Consider the following 20619-nt stretch of genomic DNA (forward strand, 5'->3'; position numbering starts at 1 on the left):
GGGTCCTCCTTCCTGCCTTTTTTGAAGATGGGGACCACATTGGCCCTCTTCCAGTCCTCCGGTACCTCACCAGAGCACCTTTCCTACAAGGTATAATAGGGTGCTCTTCTGGGGACAGTGGTCACCAATTTTAGCAGGGCAGCACTTGGCCACCTAGTCTTAGCCTGGCCTCTTTTCTCTTTCTCTCGCTTGCCATGTCTTGGTGTTAATTGAGATGTTGTCTCAGGAGGCTACCTTTAAGGAACTTATGCCTAGGCTACAGGTACCTTGTCTCCTCTATTTTGTCTCCAGCTCCAAGTGTGATGGGGCTGTGTGGGATTTTGCTCCCTCTCTCTTTCTTCTTCCTCCCTTTACGTCAGTGGGTGGATGCTTAGACCTGCCAGGCTCCAGCTTGCCTTAGTTCTTTCCTTTGTCCGGGCTCTGACTTGTCTGGGTTTTGGCTCCTCTCAGGTTTCTCGCCCGGTATCATCAAGGTAAGTCCAACCCCACACAAACAACTCCCCACAAACAAACAAAAAAAGTACCATAGGAAAAATTACAGTGCAATCAAAGCAGTATTCTCTTTTGCAGAAGTTATTTCCTTAGTATCTTTGAAAAGAATACATACAATCTATGCAAGCATGTAAGGCTCTAAATTGGCATTTCCATGATCAATCTCTAATTTCCTATATCTAAAAAGTACCGTAGGAAAAATTACAGTGCACTGGATGCTGCTCTGCAGCCTCCCCTCACAGTTACTCCAGCCCACTGGGGTGTTACTGTTGTCATGAGCAGAAAAAAGAAAAAGAACAAGGCACAGGCCTGTACTGGGCTCTCAAAACAGTCTGTGTTCCTTGGGCTACCCCACTTCCCCAGGGCCCCTCTGAAGCCCCCACGAGTAGTTCTTAGTGTGGGTATAACCCAGCTCTCCCTCAGGGCTCCTCCAGGGTGAACATAAAAGTGCCTTCAATTCCATGTATCCCCTCCCTGGGGCCTTCCAAAAGCAGGGAGGAGGAGGAGGAGATCCTCAGTACTTCTCAGGCAGTGGGAGGAGGAGGAGAAGGAGATCCTTAGTACTTCCCAGGCACTTGGCCCTTCATTCTGCACCAATGGGAATCACTTTTCTCAGGCAGCAGCTGTCCTCACCAGAGGTTTCCACCCTTACTACCCCGTGGGGCTCTGTCTCCCCTTCACTGCAGTGGCCAGTCCCCTGCCTCAGGGCCCCTGCTCCTCCTCTCTACTGCAAGCTGGGCATCCCCCCCTACCCAGCTCTTGGAGTTATTGCTGACTCCAGGATGGACATGAGCCGCCAATGTGAGGAAGCGGTCAATAAGACTTAACTGCACCTTGTTGTGAATCTACGTCCCCTACAGAAGCATCACAAGCAGGTCCAGGGAGGTGATACTTCCCTTCTGTGGTGCTGGTCAGGCCACAGTTGGAGTTCTGCATCCAGTTCTGGGTGCCCCACTTCAAGAGGGATGTGGCTAACCTTGAGGGGGTCCAGAGGAGGGCCTTGCATGGTCGGGGGGCAGCAGGCCCTATGAATATAGACTAAAGGGCCTGAATCTATTCAGCCTCCACAAGAGAAGACTGAGAGGGGATCTGGTGGCTGTCTATAAACTCACCGGGGGGAACAGTGGAAATAGGTAAGGCTCTGTTCTCTCAGGCACCACCTGGGATAACAAGGAATACTGACCACAAATTGATTGAGAGCAGGTTCAAGCTTGATATCAGGAAGCATTACTTTATAGTTTGGGCTGCCAGGCTCTGGAATGGGCTCCCAAGGGAGGTGGTGTTCTCCCCTACCTTGGGGGTCTTCAAGAGGAGGTTGGATAGATATCTGGCTGGGGTATTATGATCCCAGCACTTGTTTCTGCCCAGGGCAGGGGGTTGGACTTGATGATCTGTTCCAACCCAGAAACTATGAAACTAAGCTGGTGCTTCCCTTGACACCCAAGGTTCTCCACCCAGTCTCTGCTGGCTGGATCTTTCCTTACAGCAGGTAATTGTCCCCTTCTCTGGACTTCAAATGTTCAGGCCTTAAAGCAGCCCCACGGCCTTTTTTTCCATGGCCTCCTATTCTCTGTAACAGGACTAAGATCCGCTGTTATACAAGGAATAATCCTCTTTAAACTAAATGTATAAATTAAAAAAGAAAGAAAACCTCAGCCAACCAACCACTAATTCTGCTAAACGTCACCCACAGCCTTTCACCCCCAAATCCTTCAAATGAAGAATACAAGGAAAAAAAATAAAGAGGTAAATCTGGTGCACTACAATATTCATTCTGTGACCGTGATAAACATCCAGCATTAGAAGTTACTAGTAATTTCAGTTGCTATGCTGAATAATCTAAGCAATCCATCTACTACTTAACACAGAAAGGAAAAATGAAAAGACCTTCATTGAAATGTGGTCACAAATTCCATTCAAACGACTTTTCCTGCAATTAAGTTACATTTACTGATCCACTACTCCTTAAAAGAAGCATTAACACAAAGACTTCAATTATTCATGGTCAAACAAAGTTGATTCTATTGCTGCAATCAAAGCAGTATTCTCTTTTGCAGAAGTTATTTCCTTAGTATCTTTGAAAAGAACACATACAATCTATGCAAGCATATAAGGCTCTAAATTGGCATTTCCATGATCAATCTCTAATTTCCTATATCTAATATTTTAGCTATTCTAAACTGCATAGGATGAAACTTTGCTTCCTCTTTTCCTTCTTACAAAAAGCAAGTTGGTCGACAGTTTTTCAATCATTTCAATCCAGCTGCTGCAGTTTCATTTTTGTGCCAACTTCTTAAGCAAAAAGGCTACACTAAGAAGAAAATGTAGCTGTTTAAGGCCCTATTTTTGCCTCCTGTGGAAAAGAACTCTTCAAAAGGACCCTTGTGGAGTTTCCTTCTCATTCTTTTAGCAAAGCATTTAGGAGAACTGAGGAGGAAGCAAATAATGTAGGTCTGCAAACCCCCTGTATCTGGGGATCTGGAGAGAACTTTGTTTCTATTCTCAAGAGCTTCCGAAGCGTGCCCCTGCCCTTCCATAATTCTCTATTTCCATTCACATCCTTTTCCAGCTCAGTTCCTTCAAGAGTTAGGACCCTGTACTGTGCTTGTTGCTGACCAGCTTCAGTGTGAAACACCTCTTTACAACTGCCTTATTGAGCTGTGGAAATATGCATTTTAAAGGTCAAGAGTTCCCAACCAATCCTGGGAATTTAAGAAGGGGATAACATTGCCTAAAGACACCATGCAAAACATGATCTTCCTGAGGTACTTGTTTCATTTTCAAAGGTCATGAATGAGACCTATCATTTAAATTCTATGCTAGAAGTAAATACATGAAATAAATTCCTTAACATGGAAAAGTTATGGCACCCATTCTATTAATTCTAACAAGGAAAAAAATGGAACCCTCAATAGAACTTCGCAGGAGAGGCATCCTTGAATAGGCAAAAAGGATGCCATACACTCAAATTATTGGAAATAGCCTTCCTCCAATTATGAAAATATTGATAAATGATTTCAGGTCCTGAAAACAATGAAAATAGAAAAGGTTGGCTGATTCCAAGCTCTCTTTTGGCACCATCAAAATTGTTCTTACAAGGATGTAGCAGCTAATGAACACACACCAGGAGCAGATAAAGACATATAATTGGTATTGCTGCTACAAGAGGGTTAATAGGGCAAAGTAGTTGTTGTTTGAACTGGTACTGGAGATCACGTGAAAAGAAGGATACTGAAATGTGAACGTCACTTAGAAACTGGTGACATAGCAACTTGTCTCAAAAGATAGATAGTTTCTGGCATTTACTATTATTCATCTACTCCAAGGTTTTATTGCAGTTTACCACTGGATGGACTGATGCCCATGAACCCAGAACTTCAGACTGCATTTCTAGATACACCACAGGTACTTTAAATCCCAGATGCAAACAAATTATGACTACTATAGTTAGCAAATAACCCTTAGTTAGATGGGAGGACCTTATAAAAAGTATATTCATATCTTCAAACAGAAAATGTGGATGATTTCATCGAAGCTCTTAAACTTTGGGCAACAGGTAGAAAACTGAAAAAGAGCATTTAACTCCTATGAAGAAATTGCCTGCTTTAAAAGTCCTTCCTTCTTTCCTTTAAATCTTCCACAAAAACTGTCAAACCCACACATTTCTAACTCTTAAAAAGTAAAAGAATGGTAACTTGATACATTCACGTAATGTAAAATGGGTTCATGGGGATTTTTCTTCCCTTGCTCTCTAGATTGAAAGGGAAGAGCCAAAAAGTACTATACAGGGAAGGTTTTCTTGGATTATGGATTGTTCACATGCATGACTGCCCCCTGGAGGTTTCACTGCTTTCATGAGCCCCATGACTCAGAACATGACAAACCCTTCAACCACGGGGAACTGCAGAGGACATTTCAGGAGAGAGAATCTTGAGAGAACTCATCTGACATTATTTTCCAGGAAGAATTGTCAGTGAAAATAGTGTACCGGAAATGCAATTGAACCGTTTCATCATATAGAAGGGAAAACATGTAATTAATTTTTGCTTTAGGCAATTTCAGCTTTGAATTGTTGTATTCTAGTGACATTTACCTTTTACATAAAAAGTGAGGAAGTTCTGTTCCCAGAGAACTAGTTTGAGCTTTCACATCTAATGAAGAGGTATAAGAAACGCAGAAGTATTTAATTTAGAACAGACTCTTCCAACTGAAAAAATGTACAAATGAATCAGGAAAACCTATGAATTGGAAGTGTGCATCATCTGTATATTTTAAGCACTGACTGAGGTTCCAAATTTCAAGACAGAATAACAGAGCTGGTTGCAGGTTTTCTGAAAAAAAATGGTTTTGCATCAGAAAATGCCAGTATGTCAAAATCAAAATGTTTTGCAAAAATACCTCACTTCCAAAGATATTTCACTAGAAACCTGTATAGTGTTCTGTCAGCATGCCTGGCAGGCTGCCAGGGAGACCAGATTCTTAGGGCCTCTTAGCTCCTGGGAAACAGGAATGTTTTGGTGTTTCCTAACAAAATATTGCAGACTTTTCGTTCTATAGTTTTCTTTTTTTAGTTCTTCACTGAACTGCAAGTTAATTTTCCTAGTAATAAAAGTACCAAGGTAAAACCATCAAAATTTACACATATCACTGAGGTAACTTTCTAAAATGTCTATCCATTCAAGAAAATATACTCCTACATTAATGAAACCGATTGTGCTCTGTAAAGGGTAAACCCTCCCCTCCCTGCCCCAAAACCCTACGTTTTGACATGAGTGACATTTCTTTTATAGTAGCTGGCAACAGGTAAAACTGATACCATTATTTTAAAAGAAGCTACTTAGAAACATTACCAAAATTTTAAAATTTGTAGAATCCAATTGATAACTTCCCAATAACTCATATCCTTCTAGATAACTTCTACTCAGTGTGGTGACAGCTTAGCAGTTAAAGCAATACACCATGAATCATTGAGAAATATGCATTATTTAAACAGCAGTTTAGATATTAGAGACATACTTCCTCATGACATACGTCCTCATGACCAGGGTTCCCCAATTTTTGGGTTAAAAATAGTAACTCAAAATCCACATTTTTTCCATGATAAAAATGAAACGCCACTAATACGTACATACATAAAGCATACATACATAGTGGTATAGTGGTGTTTCATTTTGATTACAGAAAAATCTGGATTTTGGGTTTCTTTTACTTTTTTAACCCAAAATAGGGGATTTTTTTTAATCAGAAAAAAACAGGATCCCTGCTAATGACAGAGAACAATTTCAATGGTGTAAAATAACATAAAAAGAAACTGGCTTATTGACCTTGGGAAACAAACATCTGTAGTGAAAATGCCGCTTATTCATGGTAACAAAGTTCTGATTTGGGGATGGGCTTTAACCTTCTGAAAAGAAGGCAGCAGTGTTTGGCCTTCAAATGATTTATCACACAAGATATGCAGTTTTATTACATGTACACATTTTGGCCTAAAAGTGAAGAGTAAAACAAGCTTACTTCGTACAGAATTTAACTCAGTGATGAAAAAATTCCTCTCAGATGACACTGGAATGCTTTTCTGACATTTTGTACTAACTAAACCTCACCTGTCTTCTTACTTGCTTTTACTAAGTAATATCAGAGTTTATTTTGTTACTAGAAAATGCTTTAACTAGTTTAACAAAGGCCTAAACTTTTGCCTCTTGAAACTGATTTCATTCTTAGGAAGTGGAAGTCTGCTACTACTTCATAACTATTTCTTAAGATTCTAGAAACCAGAACAATTACAGAAATGAGGTATGAAGCCCAGTTTCCAAGAAAAACAATATAGCAAAACTGAAATATACATTCATTTGAATTTTCTCAATAAGAAACTTTTTAGTAGCCAGATTGTACACACATAACATGTTAGCATTTATTATTTTGAATTTAAATGTATTAATAGTTAAAAACATGACTCGATTACTTAAATTTTTCCACTGGACATATTTAATAGTAATGTTAAAATACAATATTTAAACCACAATACAGATATAAAAATACAGCTGAAAATGCATATTTATTTGTGCAGCAAAGAGGACATGATTATGGTCACAGCTTCATTCTTCAAAGAAAAAATCTCAAACTAATAAACTGTGGAAAAAAGTTATGGTGCTGTTTTCTGTTTCAGTTTCCTGTACCAGTCAGGTGCTTCTTTATTTGTCTGTAAAATAAAGAATACTTTACTTGTGAGGGAAAACATGAAGTCTACATAACTCTCCTTTTGCCTGCCATTCATAATAGCAATGTATTGTTCTATTTAAATTAATCTGAATGATTAAACTGTATTCAAACCTGTATTATTAGTGTATTTGGCACAAAGGCCTCTATATCTAAGTCGTTAAAAGAAAGTTTCATGTTATGACCCAAATTATTGAATTATGTTTAAAAAATCTTTATCAAGATGAAAAAGACCTGTGAACTCCACAGTTGAGGAATTAGTATTGTAATGCCACCTCATTTTCAATTTAAAAAGACGATGGTAACTTAGTACAAAGCAGTATGCCACGATTTGCAAATGGGAATACAGAATTTTAAAAATTAAAGAAGAACAAGGTTTTTCCAACATTCCAGTAGCATCAAGTACATTTAATTGTTGGAGATATCTGTGAATTAGCTTCCCTCACATTCTCAGTTTTGTGGGTTTACCTGTCACCCATTCATGACTGCTTAATATTCCTGTGGCAACTTCAGCAATTGCTTGCACAGACAATTAATACAAAGGAAGTGGGAGAGGTACAAGTAATGAATCATCTCCTCTTCAATTGAACTAGCAAGGACTTCATCCCACCAACACAGATCTAGAGAACAAACAGTGGTATGGATATGGACCCTTCAAAGGCAGAAAAGAATCTGCTCTCTGTCCCTGATGCTCCCAAGCTCCAGGGCAGAACATTTTCAACAGATAAGTGATAAATATAATTACTGCTAAGAAAATCTCTCTTAAATCAACCTCATGGCCTCAACAGGATAGAGGCATGTGTTAGGTTTCTTACAAAATTCATTTAGGATTTAATACTTGTTAAAGAATTCCTGTAAGGGAAATCATTAGGTAACAGTTCCAGCCAAAGAAATGGGAGACAATATTGAAACAGCATGTACTTTCATTCCAGCTGTTAATTATATGGCTTGTAAATTTAATCAGAAATGAAATACTTAGAAAATAAATATTAAGACTGGTAGGAAAACACATTTACCGCTGCTACAGCTTAATTTATGAAATTCCACCCCCACCTTTTAACCAAGGAAAAAAGTCTTTTAACCTGTCCAATATTTCTCAGAAAATGGGAGAATAATTTAAGGCAGTGAACTGGGAGTTAAGACTTCTGTATGCTGTTCCCAGCTCTCTGAAAGAAAAGTATGCAAATCACTTATCTTTGGTGCCTCTGTTTATCTAGCTGAAAATGGGGGGAATGACTATCTCCAAGCGCTGTTGTGAGGTTTCATGTAAAATATATTAATCAATTTGAATGAAAAGGCACTACAGAAAATGCATTCATTATGTCCTGATAATATTTCTCTTCCGTTCCCTTCCCCGAGCTATTTCATTTTTACCTCATTGAGCAGGATCGTAAATCTTTTAGAAGCTATAAAACGATGTAAATTGAGGTAGATCTTACTCACTTTTCTGCTTAAGTGTCTAATACAACATGTATGGGCCTCAGCCTATCTGGAAGTATCACTCTAAAGATACAACTGTTCCTAAAGATCACAGAATCTAGGAAAGCAGAGCTGGAAGGGACCTCACTTATAACTGAGAAACTGTCTAAGTCTGTCTTTGAAGCTGAAGCTTGCACTGAGTTGAAAAAGTGAGTATTGTGACTCAATGTCTATTGCCCTTGAAAGAAATCCTCCATGCTCACCAGTCCATTTCATGTTAAAATGGTCCATTATCACCTCTCAAGATCAATTCTTTGAGGTGTACCCTTGGTACATCCACACATTAAACTATTATTGTGTCATTTACATTACCAGTGCCTAGCAGTTCCAGGCACAGAACAGCCTCAGATCAAAACAACAGCCCCTGCTTCTGCGAGTTTACAATCTTAGTATAGGATAAGAGAACACATATGGTAAAGCAAGGAGAGTACATGGAAAGATGAGATAATATAGATCAGTACGATAGGCAAGCATCTTAGCACTTCAGTTGCCTAATGGCTGTCAAATTCTTGAAAGCATCAAGGCAAAGGAAAGATTGGAGGACGTTTTAGAGATGTTTACAGGGAGTTCCTCATGTTAGTGATAGTGACTTCTTGCAAGAGGAGATGGCAACACCTCCCAAACAGAATTTTTTAAAATGGTTTTATATGGAAAAAATATTTTAAGGTTTTATATTCAATACTAAACTGCTAATCTATATCTTAGCCACCCAAACTAAGGGAAAAGAACCCAGCCAGCCTGCAGGCCCTACAGAGCTGCAGGCCTCCCTGGGCAGGCGTCATCTTAGGGTGATGTTCAAGGACGAAGTTTAGCAGAGAGATGGAGGGTCTTTTGATTGTTATCCTGTTACTATTTTGATTGTTGATTTTTGATTGTTATTATTTTACTTCAATTTTGTGTTTGTTGGCAAGAGGTGGAAAATTTGTGGGTTTGGGGGGAAAGCCATAGACACTTGGTAGGAGAGAGGGGTGTGAGCTGGTGAGGGAGGAGGCAGGCATCTATTTTGGATGTGAGGCAGTGGGAATGGGTGGGCAGGTGGCATGGGAAGAGTAGGAAGAGGTTTCCATATGCAGAATGTGGGTCGGGAAGCTTAGCTGGGATGGGCCAGACGATTTGCTCTTTTTGGTAATAGGCAGGGAAGCTGGAACTGCGGAGGTGGGGGAGTTTTAGTTTTTGGGTGTTGACTGGGGAGTCTGCTGTTCCTTATCTTGTGGACTAGTTGTCTGTTACTACGGAGCCAGTGGTGCTCAACTAACAACCTGTGGACCAGATCTGATCAATGAAGTGACTGGATCCAGCCAGCATGAGGGATCATGCTGCTCTGAAGCAGGAGCTCAGGACTGGGCTGCAGGGATGGAGGGGGAAGTGCTGTGCAGAACATGGAAAGAGCACTAGAGACTGCCAGAGGCCTCCTGAGGTGCCCAGTTAAGGATGCTGGGGCTGGAGGGTGCTCAGCACTGATCTGGGGTGTGTGCCTGGCCCATTTCTTCCCCTCTAGGTCCAGGGTCACTAAGTGATCCTGGTTTCTACACCAGCTCCATCTCTGCTTGGCACATGGGGGCTGGGTCTCCTGGGCTGCTGCTGTTCCATCCCCTTGTGGAGGTGACCTGGGAGCTGCTGCCAACACTACTTGGGGCATCTCTATGCTGGGGGACCCTGTCATTAATGGCTCTGCTATCTGTGTCACAGGGCGGAGACTGGGGGTGCTGTAGGCTCTAACCAGTGCCCTTGGGCTCTGATAAGCCTGAATCCAGAGGTTGCAGGTAATGGGAGACTCTGCAAAATAGCTAGGAGCCAGTTCCCTTGACCCCACCTCCATAACCATGGCAGTAGTTGCCAAGAACCCAGCCCAGCTAAGCTGCCTGGAACAGGCCACCTCTCGCCTGCCCTCCTCACCTGGAGGAGAGTGGTGACCCATGGTGCAGCTGGGCAGCAAGTACCTAGTCCCCTGCTCTCAAATGTTGAGCACCATTGCAATAAACTGCTTTCAGATTTTCTGGATAGGACAGAATCTAAGTCTAAACAACAAAAACAGTAACACCACTGCCACCAATATAATAATAGTAATGATAATATTTTTTTTGAAACTCTTAATTACTAAGCAGCTTTAGACCTAGAAGGGTTCAAGTTTCTGGTGTGGCAATGTGGGATCAACAGAGGGAGCGGAATGAGAATCTTGTCAGATTATTTCTTCAGAAAGACAAACATACACATTCATACATATAAAAGCAGGGAGGGTTTTTTTTAAATAAAAAGAATAACACTGTGAACAGAAGGCCTAGATCACTTATTTAATTTATTGTACTTACAAATAATGTTGGTTTGGGCATAAATACATTTTCTTCCCCATGTTCTGATGGCAACTTTACAGGAGAGTTTGATTTGTGGTTTGCAGCTGAACTTTTTACATTGCTATGGAACTGAGGGAAATTCTCCCCATAGTGTTTACCATGCAGACTAATAAGAACTTGCTTCATTACTGCTAATTCCTGTAAAAACATAAAAAATGCTAAGTTATTCAATAAGACCACAGTAACCTACTAAAATGATTACCTATTAATGCATTTCTGTTTACCAAACCAAAATTGATGGATCACTAACTCTATAATCAGTTAAACAGTTTACTAATTAGGAACTACTAAAAAGAGCAATAAGGTAAAAAGGCATGGAAGATTTATAGAAATAGAATATCATAATGTCTAAGTGGCACAAGAGAAAGTATTTACAGTGCATTAAGGATCTCACTATCTCTTTTTTCATTTAAGCTGCCATTTAATTTAAAACAATTCTTTTAGAGATACTTTTTGTAAAGCAAAGAAACTTACAGAATCCAATTTGAGGGGCTAAGACAAGTTGTGCTCAGAGGGTTAGAGTGCATGTCTTCTAAATGCAGACATAAAAAACCCCCACCAAACAAACATAAGTTTTTAGACAAAACAATCAATTGATAAAGGCGGCTTAGAACAGACTAAAGCAAAAGGCAGGAACAGAATCATGATCTGTGGAATGAAAAAGTAACAACTGAAAAGAGAAACAGTGAAATGTAGAAGAGAAGGGAATATAGCAGTAAGAAGGATGCATATTGACCTAGATATTTTAATACATTGCTAAGTAAACAAACTGTAAAAATTAAAAACACCATTCTTACTTAACTGAAGAAACAGATTTTTTAAGACATACAGTAAACTCTAATCTGTTATTCTCTTTGGTTGTCTCCTTGCACCTCCTATTTCCTGTTACTATTTCTTTATCTTTAATGGATGCAATTATAAAAAAATAAGTTTCATAACTTTTTTCTTCTAAAATGGTCCTTCAGCAGCTGTTTTGCACTCCATCTTGTTACTATTTATGAATTATTATGGCTGACCAGAACTGCCAAGTCAGCGCAACTATCATTCAGAAGACAGCTCAAAACAATCTTACATATTTTTTAACTCATAAGGTTTTATTTTTGTAATTATTGTTTTCAATAATTTCAATAGCAGCATTTTTAATTCTTACATGCATCTAATCGCTTAGCCAAAACAATGTAATTTATGTTTACAGCTGAGTGCCAAAAACAAGCAACACGGTTATTATAGGTTATAAATGATTACTTCTTAATACAGCACTCTTCTATTTAATTAATAAACTGGCACTTACTAACTCAGTTATATGAATGAAATCCCACTACTATACAGACCAAACAACTTCATGCAGTGTACAAACTGTTCTTGTGTCTAGGTCATTTAATATTAACTATTTGCATAATTCAGCCATGTGTGGTGGCATGTTAAAACAGCTCAACTGCAGAGCAGCTGTTTAAAAGGACTGCATAGTGGATGCCAGCATGTTGTTGAAAGTTGTAAACTCTGCAAAGATGTTGCCAAAGTGATACATAGACAGAATTTCTCGATGAAAATAACTCAGGCAAGTATATTACAAATACATGCTCCAGCACTGGAGATTTAACTCACACGTAAGCAATGTTTTGACATTAGCAAGTGGTATTCATATAACTAAATCCTGAATTGGATTATGTGGGTAAAAATGTTATAACGTTTGAAGTTGTGCCTAAAAACACGGCAAAATCTAAGACTTTTCACTCAGATTTGATGAAGAGTTTAGTTTCAGACCCAAACTAGTTCAAGTCCAATAAACACTTGTAAGAGTAAGAAGTTTAAAGTTTTGCTTTGGAAACCTTACTGGGAGGCAAAACTGGCAGGGCAGAAGTTTGTGTGGTTTCCTAAATTGGGATGTTAGCTCTGGAGCTTTACACAGCTCTGAGCATCCACCTTGGTAGTGGAATACTTAGATGGACAAATGTGGCTAGAACTGTGATGTGACTGCTTTGCACAACACAAATAATGTGAAGAAACTAGACCGGATTTGAGAATTAGTCCTACAATTTACATATTAACTTAGAATAGCTTCTGAATTTATTATGGGAGCATAGCTAAGATAACACTAACATCTACCCACAAAGTTGGACTATATAATCCCTCTGTTTGAAACCTTAATGATGAAATTTAGCCAGAAAAGTCCTCCAGTGAGCAAGATTCTTCTCCTAAATGTACCTCTGTTATTTGATGGTCATAGAGTCATAGAGAAGTAGGGCTGGAAAGGACCTCAGAGCCTAACCCCTGCCTAAGGCAGAATCATCCCTCTCTCACTTATATCCCATACCACCATAATCTAAACTCTACATAACTACCCTTAACCCTGACACAACATAGACCTAACACCTAACATCTCACAGGTAAAGAAGGGGAACCACTGCAGCTAATATCCTGCTTCTATAAAATGTTGTCAATATACACTCAAGGTCCCGGGCAGAGGACCATGACCCCTGCTATAGAGGAAGGCAAAAGCCGTGACAGGTCCATACCAGTCTGATCATGGGGTAAAATTCCTTCCTGACCCCCAATTCTGGTGATTGGTCTGACCCTGCTAACTCTGTTAATTTCACTGGAGATTATTTTTGTTTCCATAGGTGTCTGATTTTGGCTTATTAACTTTTCAGAAGATTTACCTTTTCTGAGAAAACGTCTGTTTTGCAAATGTGGCAGGATCACCTATCTTTCCTTGTATTCATGTACTTCAAATAAATAATTCTGAAATCCAAAACCATACAACCTATCTTGGTCTTAAGGAAATCTTTGAATTTTAAACTTAAAGGGTGTGGACAGACATAACATTTGAACCACTGATCTGATTGGGAACCATTTCACAATTGCCCCTAGACAGAAATATCCAAACATACAGTGCTAGGGGTTCTCAGCACAACTCACAATTTGAAGGGACTGAACTGCTGCCAAAATGCCACTAATGGTTGGTAGTGTACTTAGGCCAACATGCCTTCCAGGAGGCAGTGCCCGGAGTTGCCCAGGGATTCCTTTAGAAGAGAAGGATGACTTGCAGGGTGTTGGGAATGGAGGGTTTGCCTGATCCTGGGGGGCTGTGTGTACCCCTGCTTGTGGTTCTTAGGGGCTGGGTGCTCTCTGGGGGACCACCAAGAATTCCCCAGCTTTTCCAACCATTCAAGTACCTTGTTTTTCAGCAGCTGCATAGAGATATGTCTAACCTGCTAGGCAGGGCTGGCCACAAGCTCTGCTCATTGCAGAGATCCTAGGATGCCTGGAAAAGCATCAGAGGGCTAGAGAGAGATTTGTGGCTCAAAAAAAAGAGCAGCGTTATGCGGGACATGGGAGAGGATGAGCAGGGCCTTGAAGAGAAAGACAGGGGTATGAACAATTAATAGTTAATGGGCTAATTCAGTTCATATTGAGCAAGGAATTGATAGCCATTCTGTTCTATTAAGTGCCCATAGTGTAATGGCTGTTTCCCCCAATAACTACCCAGCAATTAACAGGTGTTTATCATGACAGGCACAACCACCCACCCACCTGTGGTGACAAGCAGGAGGCTATGAAGATACTCCCTACTCCCCTCAGAACTGGGCTACCCTCCCACTCCAAATAAGGACCCCTTGCAGGAAAGTGAAACTGCCACAGGAGCTTTCTGCTTCCCCACCCCTGCTGACTGTGGTCTCCGTAGACAATTAAACTGTGGGCAGTACAGTCCTGGTTGCAACCCAGAGCAGCCCCATTGCCCTGCATGGGTTCGAAGGGGTGAGGAGTGGTGCAGTTTGTGATACCTGGAGGACTGACGAGGCACTAGGCACTATGTCTGCGCATAACATAGAACTGGTTCAAGGAGAGCTGGCTCAGAATAGTATTTGATTTTCTTGGTGTGATTTTGAAATGCCCCAGGAAGTTTAAATCGGTTGAAAGTGGCTTGTACATCTCTTGGGGTATACTGAGCATTCTAAATACACTTTAAGTGTTATGTCTGTCCACACCCAAAGAATTAGTCCTTTTTAATTTAGATTGACCGATGCAGACTCTGGTTCTTGTTACATGTCACACTTTGAGCTGCTCAAAAGTTGATCAGTGTTAGTGCTAGCTTGAGTTTGGAGGAGTCACACTTAAGGCTAAAAACCTTCTTTGACGGCCCCTGCTTGCCAGCCTTCCAGTGGCAAGTCACTGGAAGGCTGGCAAGCAGGGGCCTCACTAGGAGCTACAGCTGTGAGTTGCCACTACAGGGCTGGTGACCCAGAACAGGCTTCTATCCCTGCTCTAGGTAGTGGGGGTTAGAAATGGGTTGCAGGGGGTGGTGGTGGCAGGGTCAGGACAAGGGGACAGGAATACGAAGTTGGGAGGCAGAGAGTTAACTTAATGGGATGGTGGTGGGTAACAAAATGGGAGGTGGAAAGAAAATGTGGGGTGGAGGAAGGGTGGAAAGGAAATGTGGGGTGGGGGAAGAAAGTCAGTTACTGAAGGACAAAAAATAAGTCAAAAAAAGAATTTATAACAAAATAAACAGAAGTAAATTAAAAAAGGTCTCATGTTTTAATAAATTGGGATTTGGTATTGGGATGTGGTGGGGGGAAGCAGGAGCGGAGAGGGAAGGTACTTTTGGGGGAGCTACTGCCTTTGCCCCAGGAAGGAAGCCTCAGCTCATGGGGACCCAAGCCAGCCCCCTACACCTTGTTCCTTCTCCCATTCCCCCTAGACCCGTCCATGCCCTGCAAACTAGCTAGGTGGCATGTGCTCTGCAGGCAGTTTGCATAGAGTTACACCCCTGGGAGTGGGAACGTCACACCATGACAGGCAAGTGGGGGATTTGGCTTGGTGCCAGAACTGCTCTCTGGGCAGTAGATTTCGGGGAGTGGAAATGTTGTCCACAAAGAACAGAGGGGTGGGGAGGAGACTCGCCATCCTGGGATGCTGGAACTGTGACTTGGGTGGTTCATCTGTGGGGAATGGTCACACACTACTGGAACAGGAGCTGTGTAACATGGATCAGATAGAAACCTGTCCTGGAGTGGTGTAACATGAAGCCACCTATAGTCTGCTTAAAACTAGTTTCAGGTGTTAATGTGTGGACAATCCAGGGGTTAAGAGCTCCAGGAGTTGCCTAAAATTAATGTGCAACAAGGCCCTCTGTAAAAACAAACTAAATGTGGTGCTCAGATCCATCACTGATTTTTGTTATCTGATGTTGTTAATCTGCTTCCATGACTCACCAGCTCTGCTCATTACAGAGATCCTAGGATGTCTGCAAAAGCATTGGGGGGATAGAGACGGAGCTCTGTGGCTCAAAAGAGCAAGGATTTGTGGGACAGGACAGGGTAAACAGGGCCTTGAAGAGAAAGGAAGGGGGACTAATACAAATGTGCATAGGACTGGAAAGGAAAAGACTTGTGTGTTGGTTGGTAACAGATACGTTTTGGATTGTGCGTAACCTGAACCGGGGTGTAAAGTTTTTACAGGAGATCCTGGGGTGAGGGGCTCATTTCCTTTTCCATCATGGGTGTCAGCATTTAAATTGCTTCCTCACAGCTACTGTGTTGACTGATACACTAGTGTTGTGAAGAACCCTATAAGTACCAGTTCCTCCGTGGAGATGTTTAGCTCCTCTAGCACTGGCACTCATATAAAGTAAAAAAAAACAAAAGGTGTGAAATGAGCATCACTATATTGCAGGGGTAGGCAAACCCTAGCTCGGGTGCCAGAGCATGGCATGCAAATGTCACACTTTGTTTGACAAGTGTGCCTCATGGCAGATGGTGGGGAAGAGGCCGGGGCTACGCTGCCACAACAAGGATTGGGCTCCTCACAGCTCCCCCACCATCCACCCCTGGCACGCCAACATCTTACAAAGTTGAGGCTGCAGGTGTTTTTGGCACTTTACGCAAAATCGTTGCTGACCCCTGCTATATTGGGACATCAGACTGAAGGGCTATTCCTGACACTGCTGCCTTGGTGTAATGGATAAAAAAAGCCAGTAATTCCATGGGGGGAGGGAGAGCACTATGAATAATAATGTTTCTCCCTATGCCATGCTACTTGCACAGCTCTAGTTCCACAAGCCAGAACCACTTAAACAAAATCTTCTCCTCACGCGAGTCCTTCACCATGCATGATTACCCACACCATGCCATCCCATCTGTTTTCAGCCTCTGGCTTGCCATACATTCCTGCCAACTTCTTCACTGAAATGTATTATGCAGCACCACAGGAAAACACATAGGTAAGCCACATATTTATGATGGAGAGAATATAGGGAATCAGAGCTGCGTTAGGACTGTATGAGGTTGAAAGAGATGTGGAAGTCTTGTGAAGAGCTAAAAGTGAAGAAGTTGTGGTGTCGATTATCACAGGAAAACAAAGGGGTAAGGAAGAAAAGGGAGATACAGATGGATTGTGTTATGGATTGTAAGTAGGCTGGTTGAGGTCAGAAATGGGAGAGGAGTTCAATTTTGCAGGGGCACATCACTGTTGATTAGAGGTGCACTGATACATTGGTTCAATATCGGATTAGTACTGACGTAAAGAAAATTGGCTATATCAGAAATCAGCCCGATGGGGCTGATAATTTGGCTGATAAATGCCAGTGTGTGTGTGCACAGCCATAACACAGCACTCAGGCAGCAAGCACAGTCCGGCAGTGTGGACAGATGCCTCCAGCTGGTAAGTCTGTTGTGGTGATCAACCCCCCAGCCCCACAGGGAGGAAACAGGCAGCGGCAGGCACTTCCCAACTGGGGTGGGGTGCAGAATGGAGACATGGCTTGTTGTGGCAGGGGGGGACTCTCGCTACTGCACACATCCTGGGAGGGCAGGTGTGGGGTGGCATGTGCCCCCGGATCTGCACCGGGTGAACAGGCAGGCTGCAGCTGTGGGCTGGAGCCGGACTCTTCTCACTAGGGGTTGGGCTTGGAACGAGGGCTATGGAGGGGGCGCAGCCACCCCAAATTTTGCTGTCGCTCCCTCCCAGCACTGCTGGTGCCTGCCTGCCTGGTGCAGCCCCAGCTCTTTCTAGCTCAACCCCCACCTCCCCCCACACGGGGTGCAGGATGGAGGCACGGCTCATTGAGGGGGCAGTTCCAACCCAGTGCTGCTGCCACTGCACACCCAGCGCAGCCCCAGCTCTTCTCGGTGTGTGAGGGGAGGCGGGAGTTGAGCTGGGAAGAGCTGAGGCTGCACTGGGCCTGCGGCAGCAGTGGCACTGGGAGGGAGCTGTGGTGAAAACCAGGGTTGCTGCAGCCCCCTCCATAGCCCCCACTCTGAGCCCAGCCCCTGGCAAGAGGAGCCCAGCTCCAGCCCACAGCTGCAGCCCACCTGCTCGCTCCACGCAAATCTGGGGGGGCACATGCCTCCTCCCCAACCTCCCAGGGTGCAAGCAGTGGCAGAAGCTCCTCCCACTCCTGAACCACGCCTTCATCCCATGGTCCACCCTGCCCCAGGTGGGCATCACCTGCCCCCTCCCTCACCATGGGGGGGGGTTGATCTGCCCTCGCTTCCCCTTCCACAACAGATTTACCATCTGGAGGCAGCTCTCCAAGCTACATTGGAAATCGGATCAGTATCAGCTGATATGCCTCCTTAAAAATTGGATATCTGTATTTGCCCCAAAATCTCTATCGGTGCACCCCTACTATTGATAGCTAGCCATGTGGAGGACTAAACAGTGCTGATATGCACTTAATGGCAAACCTGAAATATTTCCTTGCTAGAACACTTGGTCAACTTTCAGCTAAGGTTGCTAAACTGCACCCCACACCAACACAAATACCAAAATGTAAAGAAGTGAACTATTAAAGTAATCTGACCCTCCCTTTTCTACCACTCAGAAATTTCTCTTTTCAGCTTCATCATAGATCACTGATTCATATACATTTTCATAGACTAAAAAGGCCCCATAGCTCAAAGCAATCTGATACCCTACTTTACTTAAACCAATACAAAACTCAGTATGGGAAATATACTATGCAATTTATGAACACCATAATCAAACCAATAAGGCTAAAATTCTTGTACATATAACCACTAATAAGTCAGAGTGTAAGGGTGTCTACTGTTGGTTCAGAATGAGTATGGAGGTAAATAGGGGGATATTGGTGGAAGGGAGGTAGCTGCAGCTAAGAAAACAGACGGAGGAATGCATTGGTAATAGGGTCTGAATGCTTTATTTGTGTTTATCTTTGCATTTTGTTGGCAATGGTCTGTAGCAGCTTAATTAAAAAACAGCAAAAGTAGTTTTGCGTGTAAATTAATAAATATAGATGCAGTCTTTTTTTAAATTAGGTGTGTCGTTTACTAGGGTTACCATCCATCCGGGTTTTCCCGAATCAATTTTTAAAAATAAGAGCAAATGTCTGCATTTTCTGCTCTCCCCGGCTGGCTGTTTAGAGCTGGGAGCAGCAGGCAAGGTGATTGGCTGCTGGGGGTCACGTGCTCCCTGCACGGGCTCTGGCAAGCCAGGTAATTGCCAGGTGAGTGAGAGACAGAGAGAGAGAGAGAGCGTGCATGCGCAATGTGGGAGTTGCTTGGGCAGCAGGGCTGAGAGGGTAGGGGTCTGTGGGTCAAGAGTGAGGGGCATTAGCAGAACTGGGGGGCAGAGGCTGCAGGTCCAGAGTGCAGGACACCAGCAGCACTGGGGGGTAGGGGGCTGCAGGTCATGAGTGAGGGGCACCAACAGGGCTGGGAGGCAGAGGGCTGCAGGTTGGGAGTGAGGGGAACTGGCAGGGCTGGGAGGGCGGCAGGGGCTGCAGGTCAGGAGTGAAGGGCACCAGCAGGGCTGGCAGAAGGCTGCAGATTAGGAGTGAGGGGCATGGGTGGATTGGACGGCTGACTGTGGGTTGGGTGTGCAGGGCAGAGGCTGCGGGTCAGAAGTGAGGGGCGCCAACAAGGGGTGGAGGGCAGTGTACTGCTGTTTGGGAGCGAGTGAGGGGCATTGGCAGGGCTTGGGTCAGTGGATATGGAGTGAGGAGCATGAGCAGTGCTGGGGAGGGTGAGCGGCAACAGAATGGGCAGGGGCAGGGCATCAACCCACCCCCCACCATCATACCCCTGCCCTGCCCCTCCCTCTAACAGGTGTCCTTTTTTTTTGGACTCGGAAATATGGTAACCCTACATTTACAGCAATCATAGGATCATAGGAAAATAGGGCTAGAAGGGACTTCATGAGGTCATCTAGTCCAGCTCTCTGCTCAAGGTAGTATCAATACAGAGAAGCATCTATATAACCTGCTTTTGAAAATTTCCAGCTTCTCTAGGCAGACTATTCCAGTGGTTGACCAACCCCATGGTCAGAAAGTTCTTCCTAATGTCCAACCTAAATTTCCTCTGTTGGATCTCAAAGCCATTGCTCCTAGTCCTGTCTCCTGCAGCCACAAGGAAAAATTTCTTTAAATCCACTTCATAAACTGCCCTTCCCATATCTGAAGACGGTTCTCAAATTCCTCATCTTTCTTCCAGACTAAATAATCTCAGTTCTTTCACACTTTCTTCATAAGTCATTTCCGAGGCCTCTAATAATTTTTGTCACTCTGCTGGGCACTCTGTGCACTTCCAATCTGTCCACATCTGTTTTGAAGTGAGGTCCCTTCCCTTTCCCTGAAGGTTCCTTCATAACATCTGATGAAGTAAGATATAGCTTATGAAAATGTATGCCTCTCTGAATTAGTTAGTGTATAAGGTTCCAGTCTGCCCTGTCTTCTGCCTGATTTCAGACTAACATGGCTAACTACTGGTCTCTCTATGTGCAAGTAACATTCCTGTTCATACAAGTATGCCGTTGGCACACTGTTGGCTCATATTCAGCCTAAGATCCACTGTAACCCCTAGGTTCTTTTCTGCAGTACTGGAGCCTGGCCAGTCTATATTTATGCATGCAGTTATTCTGTCACAAGCACAGGATTTTACACTTTTCCTTATTGAATTTAATGCGATTGATATGATTTTATAGACATTAGGGCTGGAAGGGACCCTGGGAGATCATCGAGTCCAGCCCCCTGCCCAAAAGGCAGGAAGTCAGCTGGGGTCATAGGATCCCAGCAAGATAAGCATCCAATTTACTCTTGAAGGTGTTCAATGTAGGTGCTTGA

General features: G+C 43.0%; 1 protein-coding gene across 1 annotated transcript in view; it reads right to left on the reverse strand.

Moving 5' to 3' along the window:
- Positions 1-6384: 6384 nt before the first annotated feature.
- Positions 6385-20619, reverse strand: part of PIBF1 (progesterone immunomodulatory binding factor 1) — a 182403-nt gene continuing 168168 nt past the window's right edge. Inside the window, exons 17-18 of the mRNA XM_019529805.1 lie at positions 10497-10676; positions 6385-6691 (exon numbers count right to left, since the gene is read on the reverse strand). Of these exons, the coding sequence (XP_019385350.1) occupies positions 6635-6691; positions 10497-10676 (237 nt within the window). The 3' untranslated portion in view covers positions 6385-6634. The remainder of the gene's footprint in view (positions 6692-10496; positions 10677-20619) is intronic.

This window comes from Crocodylus porosus, unplaced genomic scaffold (genome assembly GCF_001723895.1).
Source record: "Crocodylus porosus isolate Cpor-Errol unplaced genomic scaffold, CroPor_comp1, whole genome shotgun sequence".
In the NCBI taxonomy this organism is placed as follows: domain Eukaryota; kingdom Metazoa; phylum Chordata; order Crocodylia; family Crocodylidae; genus Crocodylus; species Crocodylus porosus.